Raw genomic sequence first — 18,446 nt, forward strand, 5'->3', positions numbered from 1 at the left:
TTACTTTCCTACAACAAGGAAAATATTGCTTCTATGGGCCAGCCTCCTTTACTGACTTTCCAAGAGATATTATGGTGAAAAGTAAGGAGTGGGGTGTTAGATCCACTAGAGTAGCAACTGGTGATAAAGATTTATGCTGGCCTCCAAGACCTGGTGGCCTAGAGGTGGAGCTCTTGCCTCACAATCAGGAGGTTGTGAGTTTGATCCTAGGTAGAGGCAGATGTAAGGTCTCCTGCTTGGGCAGGTGGTTGGACTCGATGACCTGCAAGGTCCCTTCAAACTCTGTTAATCTGTTAAAATCTAAGGACAGCCTTTCTTTTGTGAAGGAAGGTTGACTGCACATACACATCTATGTGACTTCCCAAGGGGTCATTGGATTACTTGCTAAAAAATGTTCAGTACTATTGTTAATAAAATGAATGCATTACCATGAAATGAATGACTGGTTTTTCTTTTCTTATTCTTTTCTCTCTTTCTATTTTCTAGGGAGGTAGATCTCTACACAGGCTACACAACAAGGAACATTTTATGCATGCCTATTGTGAGTCGAGGAAGTGTCATAGGTGTTGTGCAGATGGTGAACAAACTAACTGGAAGTGCCTTTTCTAAAACTGACGAGAACAATTTTAAAATGTTTGCGGTCTTTTGTGCTTTGGCATTACACTGTGCTAATGTAAGTTTTGTTCTAGAAAAATAACAAGATGAACCAAAATAACATTATTTTTAATATAATATATTGACCGCTAATAATTAGTATATTGGGTGATTACAAGTACTAAACTGATTCTGATATTGTGGGATTGTTTGTATTAAGTTCTTGATTTAAAATATTTAAACATTTTTATTTCTTTGTTGAGGATAATGATGATGATGCGCCAATGAGATAGTGTTGACTCTTAGTTATCAAACAATTTTCTCCAGGATGATTTACTTCAAACTTAGTTATTCAGGTCTTCCATCATTGCTTTAATAGAGTCCATCATCTTGCTGCTTATCATTCTCTTCTCTTTCCTTCCATCTCTTAACCATTATAGACTTCTATGGGGAGTTAGGTTTTTACATAAAGTACACAAAGTATGATAATTTGATTTTGATTATTTGTGCCTCAAGTGGAAACTCTGGGTTGATTTTTTTCAATTACCCATTTGTTTGTCTATTTTTGGCTATCCATAGTTTTTTCAGGAGTTTTCTCTAAAAGCAAAGTTCATAAACAACAATCCTCTTTATATCCTACATTTTCCAAGTCCAACTTTCACATTGTGAAAGTGTCACACAGAAAAGCCCAGTTCTGATCTTTGTAGGGGAAGACATTCCAGCATCTTAATATCTTTTCCAAGGCCTTCATAATTACCCTACTAAGTGTGGGTGTACAGGTGGTCCTCGACGTATGACACAATTGAGCCCAAAATTTCTGTTGATAAGTGAGACAGTTGTTAAGTCAGTTTTGTCCCATTTTATGACTTTTCTTGCCACAGTTGATGAGTGAATCACTGCAGTTAAGTTAGTAACACCGTTGTTAAGTGAATCTATCTTCCCCATTGACTTTGTTTGTCAGAAGGTTGCAAAAGGTGATCACATGACCCCAGGACACTGCAATCGTCATAAATATGAGTCAATTGCCAAGCATCTGAATTTTTATCATATGACCCTGGGGATGTTGCAACAGTTGTAAGTGTGAAAAATGGTCATAAGTCACTTTTTTCAGTGCATTGTAATTTCAAATGGTCACAAAACAAAGTTGTTAGTCAAGGGCTATCTGTACAGAATAATAGAATTACAGAGTTGGAAAGGACTTTGGAGGTCTTCTAGTCCAACCTTCTGCTCAAGCAGGATATCCTATACCCGTGATGGCGAACCTATGGCATGGGTGCCACAGGTGGCACATGGAGCCGTATTGGTGGGCACGCGAGCTCAGCTCCGGCACACATGCGTGCGTCAGCCAGCTGATTTTCGGGCCTTCTGGGCCCACTAGAAGTCAGGAAACACACTGTTTCTGGCCTCCGGAGGGCCTCGGGGGGGGTGGGGAAGGCCGTTTTTGCCCTCCCCAGGCTCCTAGAAAGGCTCTGGAGCCTGGGGAGAGCGAAAAATGGGCCTACCGGGCCCACCGTGCCATCGCATGCCAAAAACGGGGGGAGCACGGGGGATTGGGGCACATAGAATTATGGATGTGGGCACACGTGCATGTGACCCCACCGCTCTCCCCCTGCTTTTGGCACACGATGGCAAAAAGGTTAGCCATCACTGTCCTATACCATTTCAGACAAATAGGGGTTCAATCTCTTCTTAAAAACCTCTAGTGTTGGAGACCCACAGTTTCTGGAGGCAAGTCATTCCACTGATTAATTGTTCTGCTTAGTTCTAGATTGGTTCTTACCTTGATCAGTTTCCATCGCTTCTTGTCCAGCCTTTGGGTGCTCTGGAGAATAGATTGATCCCCTTTTCTTTGTGGCAGTCCCTTAAATATTGCAATATTGCTGTTACCCCAAGTCCTTCTTTTCATTAAACTAGACATAGCCAATTCCTACTACCACTTTTCATATATTTTAGCTTCCAGCATAAAATACAGCATATTTCATTCTTGTCCATTGCTTCATTTACTGTTAATAGTTGGTCCTAAAAGGCAGTCTGAGTTGGATGATCCTAAGCATTATTTTATAGGCATAGAAAATTAATAATATTTTGTGATACTTTGCACACTCTGTTAAGCCTCCTAAGTAAACTCATGTCTTCCCATCTGCTGGCCAGATTCGCTGATATACTTTGGTTAAAAGTTTTCAGATTTTCTTTTTGTTGCTTGCCATATTTCTGCAGATATTCTATCAATTCAGACTGGTAATAACAGAATGCTGATCTAATGTTATCTTCTAGTATTACAGATTCTTATAATTTGGGAATATCTCCAGTATCTTCTTGGATTTTAACTTAATGTCAGGATGCACCTTTCATCTTTGTCTGATCTTCTTCAGTTACTATCTGCACATTCACATTCTTTTGCATATCAATTAAGGTTGGAATCTCTTTGTAAAGTTCCTTTCTCAGATGTTTGCCTTCCTTGGCTATGATTTCTTTTTGGCAATTTCCACCATTTGGTCTAACATCCAGTTTGCTTTCTTTTATTTCTTGGTTTTCCCTTTCATAATGTTTCTTAGCAACATTTTGATTTCATTTCACAAGTACACCCCTATCTTTTTTTAAAAAAAAATTTATTTTGTATACAGATAATACAAACATAATACAAAAATCTAAATACAAAAAAGAGGGGAAAATACAAATATATCTGTGCACACACACACACCCTGAAGACCATTTTCCTCCTTATATTTCTTCTTCTATAATAACTAAAAGATATAGAATATATTCAAAAGTACACCCCTATCAATGAGATCCTTGTACCAATAATATAGTCAATTTGATTTCTGTATACTCCATCTGGTAATGTTTTGGTTGCTGGAAGACTGTGTTATAACAACTAGAAATTAAGAAATCATCAGATTAACAGAAATTGGTAAATCAGGTTTCTAGGCCATAATTTTCTCTTCAATATTTCCAATTTTGATGCTGCAGTCTTCAATCACAAACAAACACATCCTGCTTTCATATTCTGTTGGTTTTAGATTGACTTTAACTATAAAAACTAACAACCTTTTCTTCTTTGGCATTGGTGGTTGGAGCATAACCTTGGATAATTATTATATTAAGGGGTTGCCCATAAAGTCTAATTAATATTATTTGGTTATTGATTGCATTATAGCCAAGTATTGTTCCTAATGTGTCCTTCCAATGCTACACCCTTTTTATGCTATATACTTCCTATAAAAGCAGTGCCATTCCTTCTTTGATATTGTGTATTGAATGATGAACAGTATGAACTTCTAACTGAATGGATCCAATTTATGTCCACTTCAATTTGGTGATGCCTAGTAAATCAAGGAGTTGTTGGTTCATTTCATCTTTCACTTTTCCATTGTTCATGCTTCTTGCATTCCATGAATCCATTATAATTCTGTTTTACAATTTCAGATTTTCTTTTCTTTCATGGTAACATCAAGTACTAGGCTCCCAAAAGCTTTAATCTAACCATGTCATAATCATGAAATATTCACAGCTCTTTCTCAGTAACATGTTGAATATTGTCCAACCAGAGAGGCCTATCTACTAACACTACATCTTCAGTCACTTTATATTTTCTATTCATGTGACTTTACTGGGAGAATAATGGAGTGGTTTACACTGCCTTTTCTTATGCAGTATGAAATGGTCCATTGGCAATTCTCATTAAGTATCATACACTTCCAGCATCTTCCTATATTGCAGATCTGGGCAATTCGGATGACCGTGCTGGAATTATATACTTTTGGTAGATACTCCTGGGATTGTTTAGTCATCCCTGCTAGGAACATGTCCCCACCATGATGAAGCAGCCCAGCAGACTGTGAAAGGGAAGAAAAACAAAACAAATTATTTTCTGTTAAATTATGTCTGATTGCTCTTCAGAAATGGCATGTTTGGATAGGTGTAACTAACAAGAAATAACCTTTTAGTTTGAAACCCTTAGGAATTTTGTTCAAATAAGGGGAAATAAAAATTACTTTCATTAAACCATTATTTCAGATGTATCACAGAATTCACCATTCAGAATGTATATATCGGGTAACAATGGAGAAGCTTTCATATCACAGTGTTTGTACAGCAGAAGAATGGAAAAATCTAATGGATTGCAAACTCCCATCACATCTCTGCAGAGAAATTGAAGAGTATGTTTTTATAGTATATTACTGATATTGAAGCAAACCTTGATAAATATTGTGAATGTAGTAGATGTTATTGTTAAAGGCCCAAATATTTTGATATGGATGTCTTATAATAGATAGCTGCAATCAATTAGGGAAGGAGATTGGATCATTGTGGGGGTAATTTAATCCTTTCCTCAAATCTTTTCCTACACACATGAACACACACACAACACAGACACACAATTGTCCTATTATTATTTCAAATGGGTTGAAATATTCTATAAATATCAGTTTCACCTGTCTAGCTTCTTTTTCAGTATTGAGATTTCCTTTAAGTCTGTATCTCACTAGGAAATTAATGGCAAGGAAACTGCTGATAAGTACTTCACTGATTATTGTTATGATTGGCAGATAATGCCTCAAGTGTATGTCCTGATAAATATGCAGATGCTCAGATATGCTGGGAGTATCCCATGGTTCCATAATAACCGTGATATGTTAATCATTTGTGTAAACAGAACGGTTGATTTCAAATCTCTGCAGCACACTATTATGTTTCTAATGCACCCGGGTATTATTATTAAGTTCAGGCAATGGGAATAGAACATCTGCTGTACACAAGAACAATGCAGGGACAAATAGTATCCACACAATTGGCAGCTCTATCGTGCTGATCCTTAATGTGAGGTTATGGATATTGAGATTACAAAATATAACTGAATAACAAGATAAAATATAATGTGAGGTGTTTGGATTGCATTATTTCATTTTACATTGTTTATGACACATTTACTATTTGGTACCACCTAAATATGGTAGACATTTGTTATAATCAAAAGTATATTTTATTATAATTGATTATTGATTATGTATAATCAAGTCACTGTCAATCCTTAGTGGCCATCTAAATAGACATTGTTCAGGTTGATCTGTTTCCAACTTTGCCCTTCTGGATTTCAGACAATGCACACATTACTACTGTAACTGAGTCCATCTGTCTTGTGCTGGTTATCTTCTTCTCTTTCTTTCCACCTTTCCCACATTAAAGACTTCTCCAAAGAAAAAAAGTATTTGCACTTTAACTGAGAACTTTGGATTAACTTGTTTGATAATTGTTTTCTTGATTATTAATTATAATCAAGATAATGATTTATTATAATTATTCATTATCATTACCATAATTTATTCTAATTAAATATTCTGATTTCTAAATATTTATTCATCACACTTTAATGCAGCTTTTCTTTTTCTTTTTCAAAGCTTTCTTTACAATTTTTTGGTGGGATACTCCATAATGGGTTTTCCTTGTGGGTAATAGATGGTTCTTTAAGTTCTTTTAGGTGTTGTAAAGAATACATTCTTCTCTATTCAGCTAAGGAATTTAGAAATATGTTTAAATAGATTTTATTTTTAAATCATGCTTTCAATAAACAGGGCACTTGCATATATCGTCAGGGCACTTACATATAATTGGATCCAAGACAGATAGATAATGTGCCTGATGGAAGTGGACTTCTTCATCCCTTCCATTCATAGTCTGAAAATAGTACATAAATTATTTGGGAGATTGGGGATAGATGTTATGGAAGTGCCCCTCTTTGAAATGCCAATATTCTCTTTTCCCACACAAATGGTCTCATTCGTTAAGTTCCAGCAATCCATTTTTGTTTTGTTTTATAAAGGACTAAATTCATTAATGCATGAGATGTTACATATTTCTGCATATTTCTGTTAGAAGCCAGTATGAATCAAATATGCATTATTGCTACTTGAGAGACGAGACTTTTAATGTTGAAAAGAAAAAAACTGTGTATATTTATACTTTTAGCATATATACAAGTAATTTTATTTCTCCTAATTTTATATTTCTTATTTTAACAGATTCCATTTTGACATTGGTCCTTATGAAGATTTTTGGCCAGCAATTTTCATCTATATGATTCATCAAAGCTGTGGAGCAGGCTGGTATGATCTCTTTTTTAAACTTACACTTTTAAAATATTTTTAAAGAAATATTTGTATTAGCTTTTGGAGCTCTAATGTTATTTGATTTGGGCATAAGGGATTAGACATTCTATTTCCAGTTCTACTTTATCATTCCTATTCTACAAATTCTATTCTATAAAAGGGTGAATTCTGTTTTTCTCTCAGAAAACAGTTTTATCTTCAATTCTGAAAAATCTTGTATCATATCAAGTTGTGTTTTTAGTTCACAGGAGTGACTGGATTAATAATTATTTTCATATAGAGGCAATGACTAAAGTACATTAGATAAGATGAGTTATGAGTATTGAGTTATCTATAGCTTCTTGTGTAGTTGAAGAATTGAATTACCGGTAGTTTGAATTACTTTTTTTGGTGGGGATGGACTACATTGCTTGTGCACCAACAACTTCCATCACCTAAATGTTTTCAATTGCCAAGCTGATGGCCAGGGTGTTTTTGGCTGATGGAAGCTCTGGTTCAAAACCTCTGGAAGACTTTATGTTGGGAAAGTTAGGTAGAGTAGCTCACTGGGATGTAAATATGTTGGATGAACTCTTGATTAACTTCCCCCCTGGGGCTGCAGAGTGTCTCTGTTCTTGTGTGTCCCATTGTGCTACTGACATTGGCAACTGGGAGGTTTATGGTCGGAATTCTGTAATCTAGCCCTAGAAGATGGATGAAGAATAATTAAGATTAACAAGGAGACACTCCTTTGGATTGACAAACATGAGTGAGAAAAGTAGCATAAGGGCTATAAAGACTAATCAGTAATAAATCTAGGGCCTTTTGAAAAAAGGAAAATAGTTCTACTCCTGAGGTTCTCAGTGATATTTTATATTGAAACTGGAGGAAACTACTTTTTCTCTATTTTTCTCAAAGATGGAAGAATAAAGACAAACACCAAGGTCAGAAAAAATACACTTACAAATTTAGAGATGTCCAGTTGCACTCTTAGGGTTGGGCACATTCTTGATTTTCCCAGTAGATGCTGTATATATTCAAAGTATTGGGTATACTTTGCAGGGCAGTAAAGCTGCAGCACTGAAATGTCACTTTAAAAATAACTTGTCATAATGATTTTATATACATAAAAGCTGATTAATAGATTGCAAAGCAGGCAATCAATTTTACCCTAAATGTTATACATTTAAACACATTAGACATGATCCAGCAGTTGAAGATCATGTCTGGGAACTCTGATACACACATGGATGGATTTCTGAACTAGAGGTGTAAAAATGCTCCTAAAGTGTTTGAAGAGGTGCAGAGAAAAGTTACATTTTCCCCTAATGATTTGGAGAAAAACAGAAATCTTTGAAGATCTATTAATTATATTCTAAGTTTATTTCTCTAATAAATGAAATGCATTATGTCTATATGAGCACATTAAACCATCATTTTATTGTATATGACATTTAAAGATGCATCTTTGTACAGCCCAAAGCAATGGGCGTATAAAGTGATACCTTTTAATGAATTAAAAATCGACTTTCTGCTTGCAGAAGCATTTTCAATTTGGTAGATATCTTTGTTAGTAGAACGAAAGTGTTTTTCACAGATCAGACTTTCTCCATGTCTGATGTCTTCCATGATGATCTGAAGGTTCTCGCAATCTGTTGGAGGAGATTCTAATGTAGCACAGCGGTCAATGGAGAAAGGAGAAACTAGCTGAAATTACTATATTCCCTTCTCTTCAATTAATGAAGGCACTTGCTGGGTCAAAAACTCTTCTGAAAACATAAGTTTACAACTGGTTCTTCTTCACTATTTCTGTACATAACATTTCCAGATTTCCTATTCCTACACAGATATCCACGACATCCTAGAGCTGAGCTCTGTTTTCGTATGCCCAGAGAAATGTTTTCACACAGTGCACATCCATAAGATTTACTGTTATTTACCAGTTCCTTTTGAGATCCATTGCTGCATCAATGAAGCTTCCCAGTCTTGAATGGGGAATTGAAAACAACATTTTCAAATTCAAAACTCCATTTTGAATGCAGACCAACATATTTCTTTTTTAAAATTATTTTTTATTAAAGAGTTATTTTACAAAGTAAAAATAATATAAAATTAAAGAAAAAACAAAGAAAAGAAAAATAAAACACCATATTTTTGACCACACTGTAGAAATTCTGTCCGGTTTGGATGCTAACATATTCGCTGTGGAGCCGATTCTTTCTGCTTTGACTTTATCTTTTTATTATAAATGTTTTTAATGATCACCATTATTATAAAGTGATCTTTCCCCCCCACCCCAAAAGGATAAAGTAGTATTGTATGCAATAACCTGCAGGTGTTCACCTTAGCCAAGATATTGTTTTACCTATAATTTTCTTACCTGGATTTCCCAAACTCATCAGATGCTGCTTATGGTTGATTTGTGCTTCCATTTCTACTTCATGCCTGCCCCATCTCTGGTAAGAATGATGTGCAGGCATTCTGACCCCAAGAGAGAAAGGTACATTGGATCTGGTGTGTACACACTCACAGTACCTGTCAATGGCATCTTTTAAAAAATACCCATCTTTTCTTGGTTTCACATGGTAACTTTCTAACCTATGAGCTTTGCTCATGTATTGGTCCATATGGATCTGCAGATTGGCAGTTTAGTTTAGTTTAGTTTGGTTTCATTTACTTTATTGTCATTGCACACATGGTACAACAAAATTAAATGCCGTCTTCAATGTACATTATAACTATAAAAATAAAAACACAAACATACCTCTTTTACATTCTATATAATTGAAATTGAAAACCCGATATTGCACTATACTGTAGAATTCAATATGGTTATTGCCCTGGGATAGAAGCTGTTTTTCAGTCTATTGGTCCTTGTTTTTATTATCCTGTACCATCTGCCAGATGGTAATAGTTCAAAAAAAAGGGTTAGGATGCCTGATAGGACTTTCCATGTTATGGAGAGGCTGGTTATTGGCCTGCAGTTGAACTGGGCTCTTTACTTGTCGGGAGGTTTTATGCTCAACACTGTCCTTCCTTGTGTTGGCCAGTTCAGGTGGCAACCTTCATTTCTTGATGCACTGCTGGATCTCTGTTACTGTATTGGTATGTATTGCTGATCATGTGCCCACATCAGATCCAAAGTATCTTTCCTGCTTCAAATCCAACTACTAAACATGTATCTGTATCACATGTGGGTCAAGAACACCAGTAGCTCATAGACAGAGCAGTTGCTCAAGATTCAGGGTCTAGACAGACTAATCTATGCACAGCTTGAATTGACTACAAGAAAGCCTACGACTCAATGCCACACAGATGAACCCACTATGCTACACATTATGTAAAACCAATAGGGCACTAAGAACCTTCCTCAAGAACTTAGTGGGACCATAGAAGACAACACTGGAACTAAGTTCAAGACAGCATCAAGGCAACAATCACAGCAGCACAAGAACAGGCACTAAGCACCAGAATCATAGAAGCAGGTGTTTTTCATATAGGGTAGGACCTAAGGCAGGGGTATCAAACACATGGCCTGCAGGCCAGATATGGCCCATGCAGGCCATGCCCACCCCAATTCTGCAAATGCAAAAAACAATCCCAATATATCATGATACAGCCCACGATGTAGTTGGGTTTGACACCACTGACCTAAAGTGTAGACTCTGCAGAGAGGCCTCAGCGACAATGCAATAAATAGCAGTAGGGTGTAAGATGAATACATACTAAATGACACAATCAAGTAGCTGGCATTGTGTACAGGAACATCTGCACAGTGTGTAGGCTCTGAAATCCTGATGGGAGATTCCACAAAAAGTCACGGATAATAATAGGGCTAAGATTTTGTGGAACTTGACAGATCCAGACGGACAGGAAGTTACTAACCAATCAACCAGACATTGTAGTAGTAGATAAGGACCAGAGGATAATGATGTTGATTGATGTAACTGTGCCAAATAACAGCAACAACAGGAGAGAGTATGAGAAGCTGGAGAAGTACCAGGGCCTGAAGGAGATTCTCTCTCTCTCTCTCTCTCTCTCTCTCTCTCTCTCTCTCTCTCTCTCTCCTCTCCCTCTCATATATATTAATTGCACATTCACATATATGCAGTGCTTATTAATAAAGACTAGATGTTCTTAAATAGTGACTTAAATTTCAAAGACTCTTTAAAGGAGTAACCAGAATTAAAACAATATGCTAAAATATTGCCTTAAAAGGTTTTTATATTGAAAATATTTGTATTTTGTAAAAAAAAAAATCTCCAAATTTCCATTTTTTAAAATTAGGAAAATGGAAAAAAAGAAATCAAAAATATTTCACCCCTCCCTATTTTCCCCCAGGCTTTCATATCTCTAGTATAAGCAAGGACTGCTCCATTTATTCAGAATCAGGAGAAATGAAGTGAATGGAACAATTCCAGCTTGTGCAGATCTCCATGTGTGCTTCAGAACCCTGCAGAGCTTTTGATTGAGTTATTTTAAAGGGTCTTCAGCTCCCCCATATTTTTTTTGATAGTATGGCTATACACACATATATACTTCTGTTACTATGTCTTCAGTGCTTATAATCAGAAAAATATAAGGGGTAGTTTTTTGCGTAATTCTTATTTAAATCTACCTGACAGAAACCAGATGTGGTCTCTGAGAGGCATGTAATTATCAAGGGTTTCTGTCTAAACAGAGCCCTTTGGGACTGAGTCTATAGATAGGTTGCAGAGATTAAATTATTTCTGCAAGCAGAAATGTTTTTGCATTAGCATTTTTAATTAAACTGAGGATATTGAGAATGAATGTCTCAATAGGGCAGGAATGTATTATACATATGGGACTTTTTTAAAAAATGTTTAGAACCAACTACAGTAGTTTACCAAATAGAGGGAGGTGCAGAGAGAAAAAGATTCTTCTGTAGCCCAGATCTGTTCCTGTAGCTACATTACACAAACTTTCACCCCTAATTTACTCTTCCTATCCAAGAACAAACAATATTTGAAATAGAATTCTGATCTGCATCACTTGATCATGCAGTCAGTTTTTTTAAAAAAATTTCTATAGAAACTTTTAGGAAAACCATATGTAAGAACTGATGAAATGATCAATTCACATCCTCTGTTTTGAGAAAGCTGGAATCCCCATTGAAGTCCCCTGATTTTGAAAGCTTTAGTGATGGTCTATGAATTTCTGAACTGGAAGTGGAGGTATTATAATACCCCAATCCATCTAATTTTTGAAATTATTATCATCAGTAAAACTGTCTATCAGGAAATAATCAGACACTTGAAATTCTTTTCCTGTTTATTTTGGCAAGCCTCAGGGCTCTACTTATGAATGTCTTCAAAGAAATTAACTTCATTGAAAATATTCAGATTTTTTTCAACATACCATATTAGAATGAATTTATAAACAACCCCCTCTGAAAAGACAGCTACTTAGAGGATTATCATTTTAGCCTATATATCTATAATAAAAGCTCACTTTCTCCTTGAATACATTTATATAAATATTTAATGACTTTATGTGGGAATTTTGGGGTTTTTTTGAATGCAGGCATTTAGTTTCTGCACTTTAATTTTCTGTACTTCAAATCAGTATACATTTTTAAAAATAATGTGACTTTTACTGTCAGAAAGACCTATAATTTGATTGAAAGGGCTATAGATTCAAAGGTATAATTCTAGTTTTTGCTTACTCTGATTTGGTTAAAAATTTTAGCTTTGATTTAAATGAACATTAAAGTAACCTCTGTTGGTTAATGTAAGCATGCATCCTTGGAAATAAATTCCAGTGACATTGGAAGATGTCTAAATGCATTTAATTGAGGAATTATCTATATAAATAGCAATAACATTACCACACACTTAAAATTATTTGAAAAGATTAACCAAACCAAGTTTTAGCTTTGATTTTTAAAATGTGTTCAACAGTTAATTCTTAGTTTGAATTGTAAGCATAGTGGCAAGGCAGTTCTCTTTCCTGCGATGTAAGTCTGCCCCATTTTGCACATGCAGGATGAACAGAAGTCGAAAGGCTAACAAGAGAGAAGATGGCAGTGCTATGATGTCAGCATTGAGCCTTTATATGGAATCTGATATTATGGAGGAAGGGTAATTAGAGCTTTTAGCCTGGACACAGCTTTGAAGAGATGCAGTATGTGCGTGTACATGTGTGTGTGGGTGGCTGGGTGGGGGAAATGTGAAAATACGATTGGCTGTAGGAACCAAATTCTTGAAAAGTAGGACTCACTCTAGCATTATTACTTGTGACTATCTCTTAAAATGCTTACTCTAAAAAAAGAAGACTTTCTTTTCCAGGGTTCAAATTCCAGGGTTATAATTGAAAGCTCTGTGGGACTCTGACATGGACATGCAGTTCTGCTGTTCCATTCTCAAAATGTTTCAGTGGCACGTGCAAAATATTATTCTATGTAAGAAGAAAAAAAAACCTGAGTTTGTCTTTATTTCCACATCTCTCATACATGTGCACTGAAATTATTTGCGAGTAAAAAGTATATGTTTGCTTCTTTGGAAAACTAGAGCAAGCATACACAGGCACATTTTTAGTAGATACAGATGGCAAAGTAAAGCATAGGTTCTCAAAACTTCCTTTGTCTTTCACTAGTCCATCTCCCACAAGGGTATAAAAACCAGCCTATTATCATTATACAAAGAAAATAATGGAGGTGCAAGTTTATTTCCTTGCCTTTTTTTTACGTAGCATCCAGTGTCTCCTTATCTGTTGATTTGCTGGCTAGTTAGGCATTACTCAGCATGACCTACTCTCTGCTATAAATAGTGGCATTTTAAGAGAAATCTGCCATAATTGTTTTCAGTCAAATGAAGAATGCAAGAAAAATTATCTCACAGAAGAATGGAGAACTTATATTTTGCATAATGGGTATCTGAATCATATGAATATATGTATATGTATATGTATATGTATATGTATATGTATATGTATATGTATATGTATATATGTATGTGGTTTGAGTGGAAACTTCTGAATTTATGCTTGAATATGCCTCTACTTCTTTCAGTATAACTTCTTGCCTTGTGCTTGCAGTACAATGAACTTAAGTGGCCCAACTGCTGAGAAAATAAATCCATTAAAAACCATTTTTTTGTTGTAAAGTTATACTGAAATATATTTTTTAATGAAGTAAATAGAATTTTGATTGAAAGTATTCTTTTCCTTCTGAATGCTTTATCTGATTCCTTTTTTTCTTTCAAGTTTTGATATGGAAAAACTATGTCGCTTCACGATGTCTGTAAAGAAGAACTACCGTCGAGTGCCCTATCACAACTGGAAACACGCCATCACAGTTGCACATTGCATGTATGTTATTCTTCAGCACAACCACAGGACTTTCACAGACTTAGAAGTAAGTGTAGATCCCCCCCACCCCAATATCAAATACAAACCAGAGGTAAAGGCTGCAGAAACCACTTTGAAAACAGGACAGCTTTATTTCAGGCCAGATTTGCTTTTTACAGGATCTGGCTGTTGAAGAATCCCCACCACAATTTCCCCAAACAATTTTTTTGCTCTTGGAGTGCAGCCTTTTCCCCACTATGCAAATAAACAGAAATAGTTTACCCATCAAGGCCTCTTAGGGCAATGTTTTCTCATGTAGGACAACCTGCTGCCAAGACTTGCTTCGGGCAGTGTGGCTTTTATTTTTTCTTCTGTGACAATTGTCCAAGTCAGAGTTCTGACACTGTCTTGTCCTTATAAACCAGATCTGTTTTACAGGATTAGTCTTATTTTGCTTCAGAGTAACACCGTAATACTCTGAAGCAACCCATTTTATTTGGGCTTTATAGAAATGTTGACACATTTCTGATATAAATGAAACTGAGCCACGGTGGTGCAGTGATTTAGAATGCAGTACTCTGCCCACTGCCAGGATTGGATCCTGACCAGCTCAAGGTTGACTCAGTCTTCCATCCTTCTGAGGTCGATAATATTAAGACCCAGATCATTGGAGACAATATGGTGACTCTGTAAACCACTCGGAGAGTACTGTAAAGCATTAGGGCATGGTATATAAGTTTAAGTGCTATTGCTAGTGCTATTGTGAAATAGAAAATAGAGTCCAATGGATATCTTTGTAATAAATAGGTATCATATCTACAGTATATTCGCTCAACGAGATAAAAGATTAAGAAATGTATAGAATGAATGGCTTGGGATAATAAAGAATAACAGCACCAAATTAAGATTAACAGTCAAAACCTTTATTTATTTATTTTCTTACAAGAGTAACAATTATAAAATTGAGTTTTAGAAATGAATCAATTCTATGAAAGACTGATCTATGATTGTGGGGTCCTTAGTGCTGTCTGTGCTTGGTGGTTTTCTTGCAGGCATTTCATTACCAAACTAGATAACATCATCAGTATTAATGAAGTGTGACTATTAACCAAGAAAAACTGGGTATGGTCTTGTTTCTAATGATATTTCAAAACAATATGGAAAATACCCTAATAGTTTTTAAGTATTATTCTTTGGAAATGGAGGAAAACATATTTATTTATTAGATTTTTATTAGATTTTATATGAAGTATAAACTCTCTTAGTTTCAGATGTCAAGCTTAGATTATTAACTGCCCTTCTGTATTCATCCATTGGGAGAATCTTAAGTGAAATTGATATTGATGTAAGGATGTTTGTAGTAGGAGATATTGTTACGAATTTCATATATCTGATAAGGATATTTTACATCATAATTCCTAGACATAATTCATTGTATTTTTTTTCCTCCCTAATCTTTGTGCAAAATAAAAGTAGACCTTGCTTGTTTGTTATTTGTTCAGGATACCAGGTTGTTTGCCATAGGTCAGAATCTTGTGCCTACTTTCTCTTATAACCTTTCCCTGTTTCCTCTCCCTCTTTGACATAATGTTACAAATTTTGCCTATTATTCTGGGTTTTTGGAAATATGCATTGTTTTTGCAATATTACCCCAGTTTCAATTTCAGTTTACTTTTCCCCAATCACTTTCCCTGGGTTGCAGTAGAGAAAATGGGTTGGTTGACTTCGAAATCCCAGCAGCCAATGCCAGATTTCCAGGCATTGGAATGCTGCATTTGTCTTTTCAGTGCTGGTGAAGGACATGCTTCATTGGACAGCTACTCTATTTTATTCACCCAAGAGACTGGCTAAATGGCTTTAATGAAAAGGAATTAATTCAGCTGCCTTCAGAAGAAATAATAATTATGAAATGTTATGTTTTATTACTACACTGAATTAGCACAGTTCTCAGAGTAGAATTGCAGATTACCAGTATATTACAGGACTTCACTTGTCCCATTAGAAGATCTTTTGTTCTCAGCCACAGCCACAGCCAGTTATTTGAGATGGTACACAGGAAGCTGCATACCTCTATTCATGCAGTTTTTGCCTATTACTTTCTGGCATATCTGTGCTAATCCTCAAAGTATTCAATGAACTTTAGTTTATAGTTGTTGAATTGGAGAACTGGGGTTAACAGGTTAAGAACAAGTCAGGATATTAAATCAACTTCTCTGTTCCTTGATGACTTTCTGGTTATTGTAGCACATTATGAAAGATGAACATATGAATAATGATAAAGAATAAAGAATATTGGACAAAAATACATACATGGTTAAAAAAAAATGTTAAAGCTGCATATAGATTATAAGCCAGGAATATTTTTGTTAGGTATAATACCAGAAAAGTACCATAAGGGGAATTTGTATTTAATACTACATGTTTTGACAGCAGCAAGGATTGTATTTGCACAGTACTGGAAAAATGAGGAAACACCAAGAGAAGAAGATGTAATTAAAAAAAATAGATTGTGCAGAAATGGACAGACTGACATTAAAGATAAAAGAAAAAGAAGAGTATTTTTGAACATGGGATTTGTTTTATAAATGGTTGGATAATAGAGGTAGAAATTAGGAGCTGGAAAAGTATTATTATGTAAGCAAATTGACCCAGACAATACACTGTTCACAAAGCACTCATGTATGTTAAATGAAAATATATAAACTGTTTTTTTAAAAAAAGAATAAAGAAGCAACATGAAGATCTAACCGAACAAATATATTATTTAATCAACTTATACAAATAGTTGTTGGTTAACAATCATTCATTCAGCAACCAGCAACCATAAGAGCTGTGGCGGCTCAGTGGTTAGAATGCAGTACTGCAGGTTATTTCTGCTGACTGCCGGCTGCCTGCAATTTGGCAGTTCGAGTCTCACCAGGCTCAAGGTTGACTCAGCCTTCCATCCTTCTGGGTAAAATGAGGATTCAGATTGTTGGGGGAAATATGTTGACTCTGTAAACTGCTTAAAGAGGGCTGTAAAGCACTGTGAAGCGGTATATAAGTCTAAGTGCTATTGCTATTGTTATTTGAAGTTATAACAGTATTGAATGAGTGGTGTTTATGACTGGTCCTTGAAGTACCAGCCATCCCAGCACCCTTGCGCTGACATGATCCAAGTGCTTGGCAACCGGCTCATGCTTATGACAGTTGCAGCATCCCGCAATATACACTCACACAGCTTTTTTTGTCTTGAGGACTATGGCTGCAGACTCTGAGATTCCAGGGATCTCCATAGCATGTGTGTCCCTACAGAATACCCTCCTGCCCACAGTGGCCACCTGCATACCCTCCGTCCTCTGGCAGCAGCCACCTGCGTGCCTCACTTGTACTTCAGCAGTCACTTTTGCACCTGCTGGTCTGCTTCTGGGTCTCTTGGGACTTGCAACTTCCTGCCAGTTTCTATTTGTTGGAAGCCAGGAGGAGTTGTGAGGAGGTTCTCACTTAATTACCCCTGATCCTCACTTAATGATGGCAAACAGGGACTGCCAGGATTGCCATTGCTAAGCTATGTTTTTCAACTGCATTGCTTAGCAATGGAAATTCTAGTCCCAGTTATCACGGTTAAGCAATTGTTTACCTTTACAGCTCTCTCACAATTGCAAATTTAGGGCAGCACACATTGGATTAAAATCAAGCTAAAACATAAACATGATGAAATAATGACCAAAGACAAGTCAACTCCAATAATAAAATGCATGAAATCCTAGTGACAGGCTCACTTAACCTCCAGATCCTTGGCCCAAGGGAAAATCCAGGTGTTCAATGACGTATAAAATGCTAACAGGGAAATAGTCATGTGTTTCTTGTATTATTAAACCAAGATACAAATATAGCTCAGACACCTGGTGAAGGTCTGGACCTTAGTTCTAGATTACTTGCAAAATAAATAGAAAATTACATTGTTAGTCCATGACTTCTCCCAGGTAGCTAACCTGGGAATTATTTTGAGGGTTTGCAAGAACTTCCTGAATTGGGAATCATCATCATCATGTTTTATCTCGTTGTGCTGTCCCCATAATTAGTTCTGGTAATGTGGGTGGCTACATTAATTAATTAAATAATTATCTTGTATATTATCTTGTCTGATGCAACCGATGATCTGGCTGAGTATAATAAATTACCGCCTATTTTTTAACTTTTTAAAATATATTTTTTATTAAAAGTTGTTATCTTAATATAAAACACAAATAGAATAAACTACCTCTTATGAACTCAACATGTTCAACATAGTGGCAGAATGTAACACTATAGGCTAATTGGCTGGGAATCATTGATATTTATTATATAGGTTATTAAGTCATCCTGTCTCCAAGTAGCTCACAAGCAAAAAGAAAATAGAATAACATGGTACCAAATCAGAAAATATAATCTTTAGGGGAAAAAATGAATAATTAGAAAACCTAAACATATCTTTAT

The 18,446-nt window shown here is 35.7% G+C and overlaps 1 protein-coding gene across 1 annotated transcript in view; it reads left to right on the forward strand.

Moving 5' to 3' along the window:
* Positions 1-18,446, forward strand: part of PDE10A (phosphodiesterase 10A) — a 127,667-nt gene that overhangs the window by 103,126 nt on the left and 6,095 nt on the right. Inside the window, exons 13-16 of the mRNA XM_070951405.1 lie at positions 487-673; positions 4,612-4,754; positions 6,615-6,698; positions 13,905-14,055. Coding sequence (XP_070807506.1) covers positions 487-673; positions 4,612-4,754; positions 6,615-6,698; positions 13,905-14,055 — 565 coding nt within the window. The remainder of the gene's footprint in view (positions 1-486; positions 674-4,611; positions 4,755-6,614; positions 6,699-13,904; positions 14,056-18,446) is intronic.

Source organism: Pituophis catenifer, unplaced genomic scaffold, assembly GCF_029215685.1.
Source record: "Pituophis catenifer annectens isolate HBS135680 unplaced genomic scaffold, rPitCat1.0.hap2 SCAF_1, whole genome shotgun sequence".
In the NCBI taxonomy this organism is placed as follows: domain Eukaryota; kingdom Metazoa; phylum Chordata; class Lepidosauria; order Squamata; family Colubridae; genus Pituophis; species Pituophis catenifer.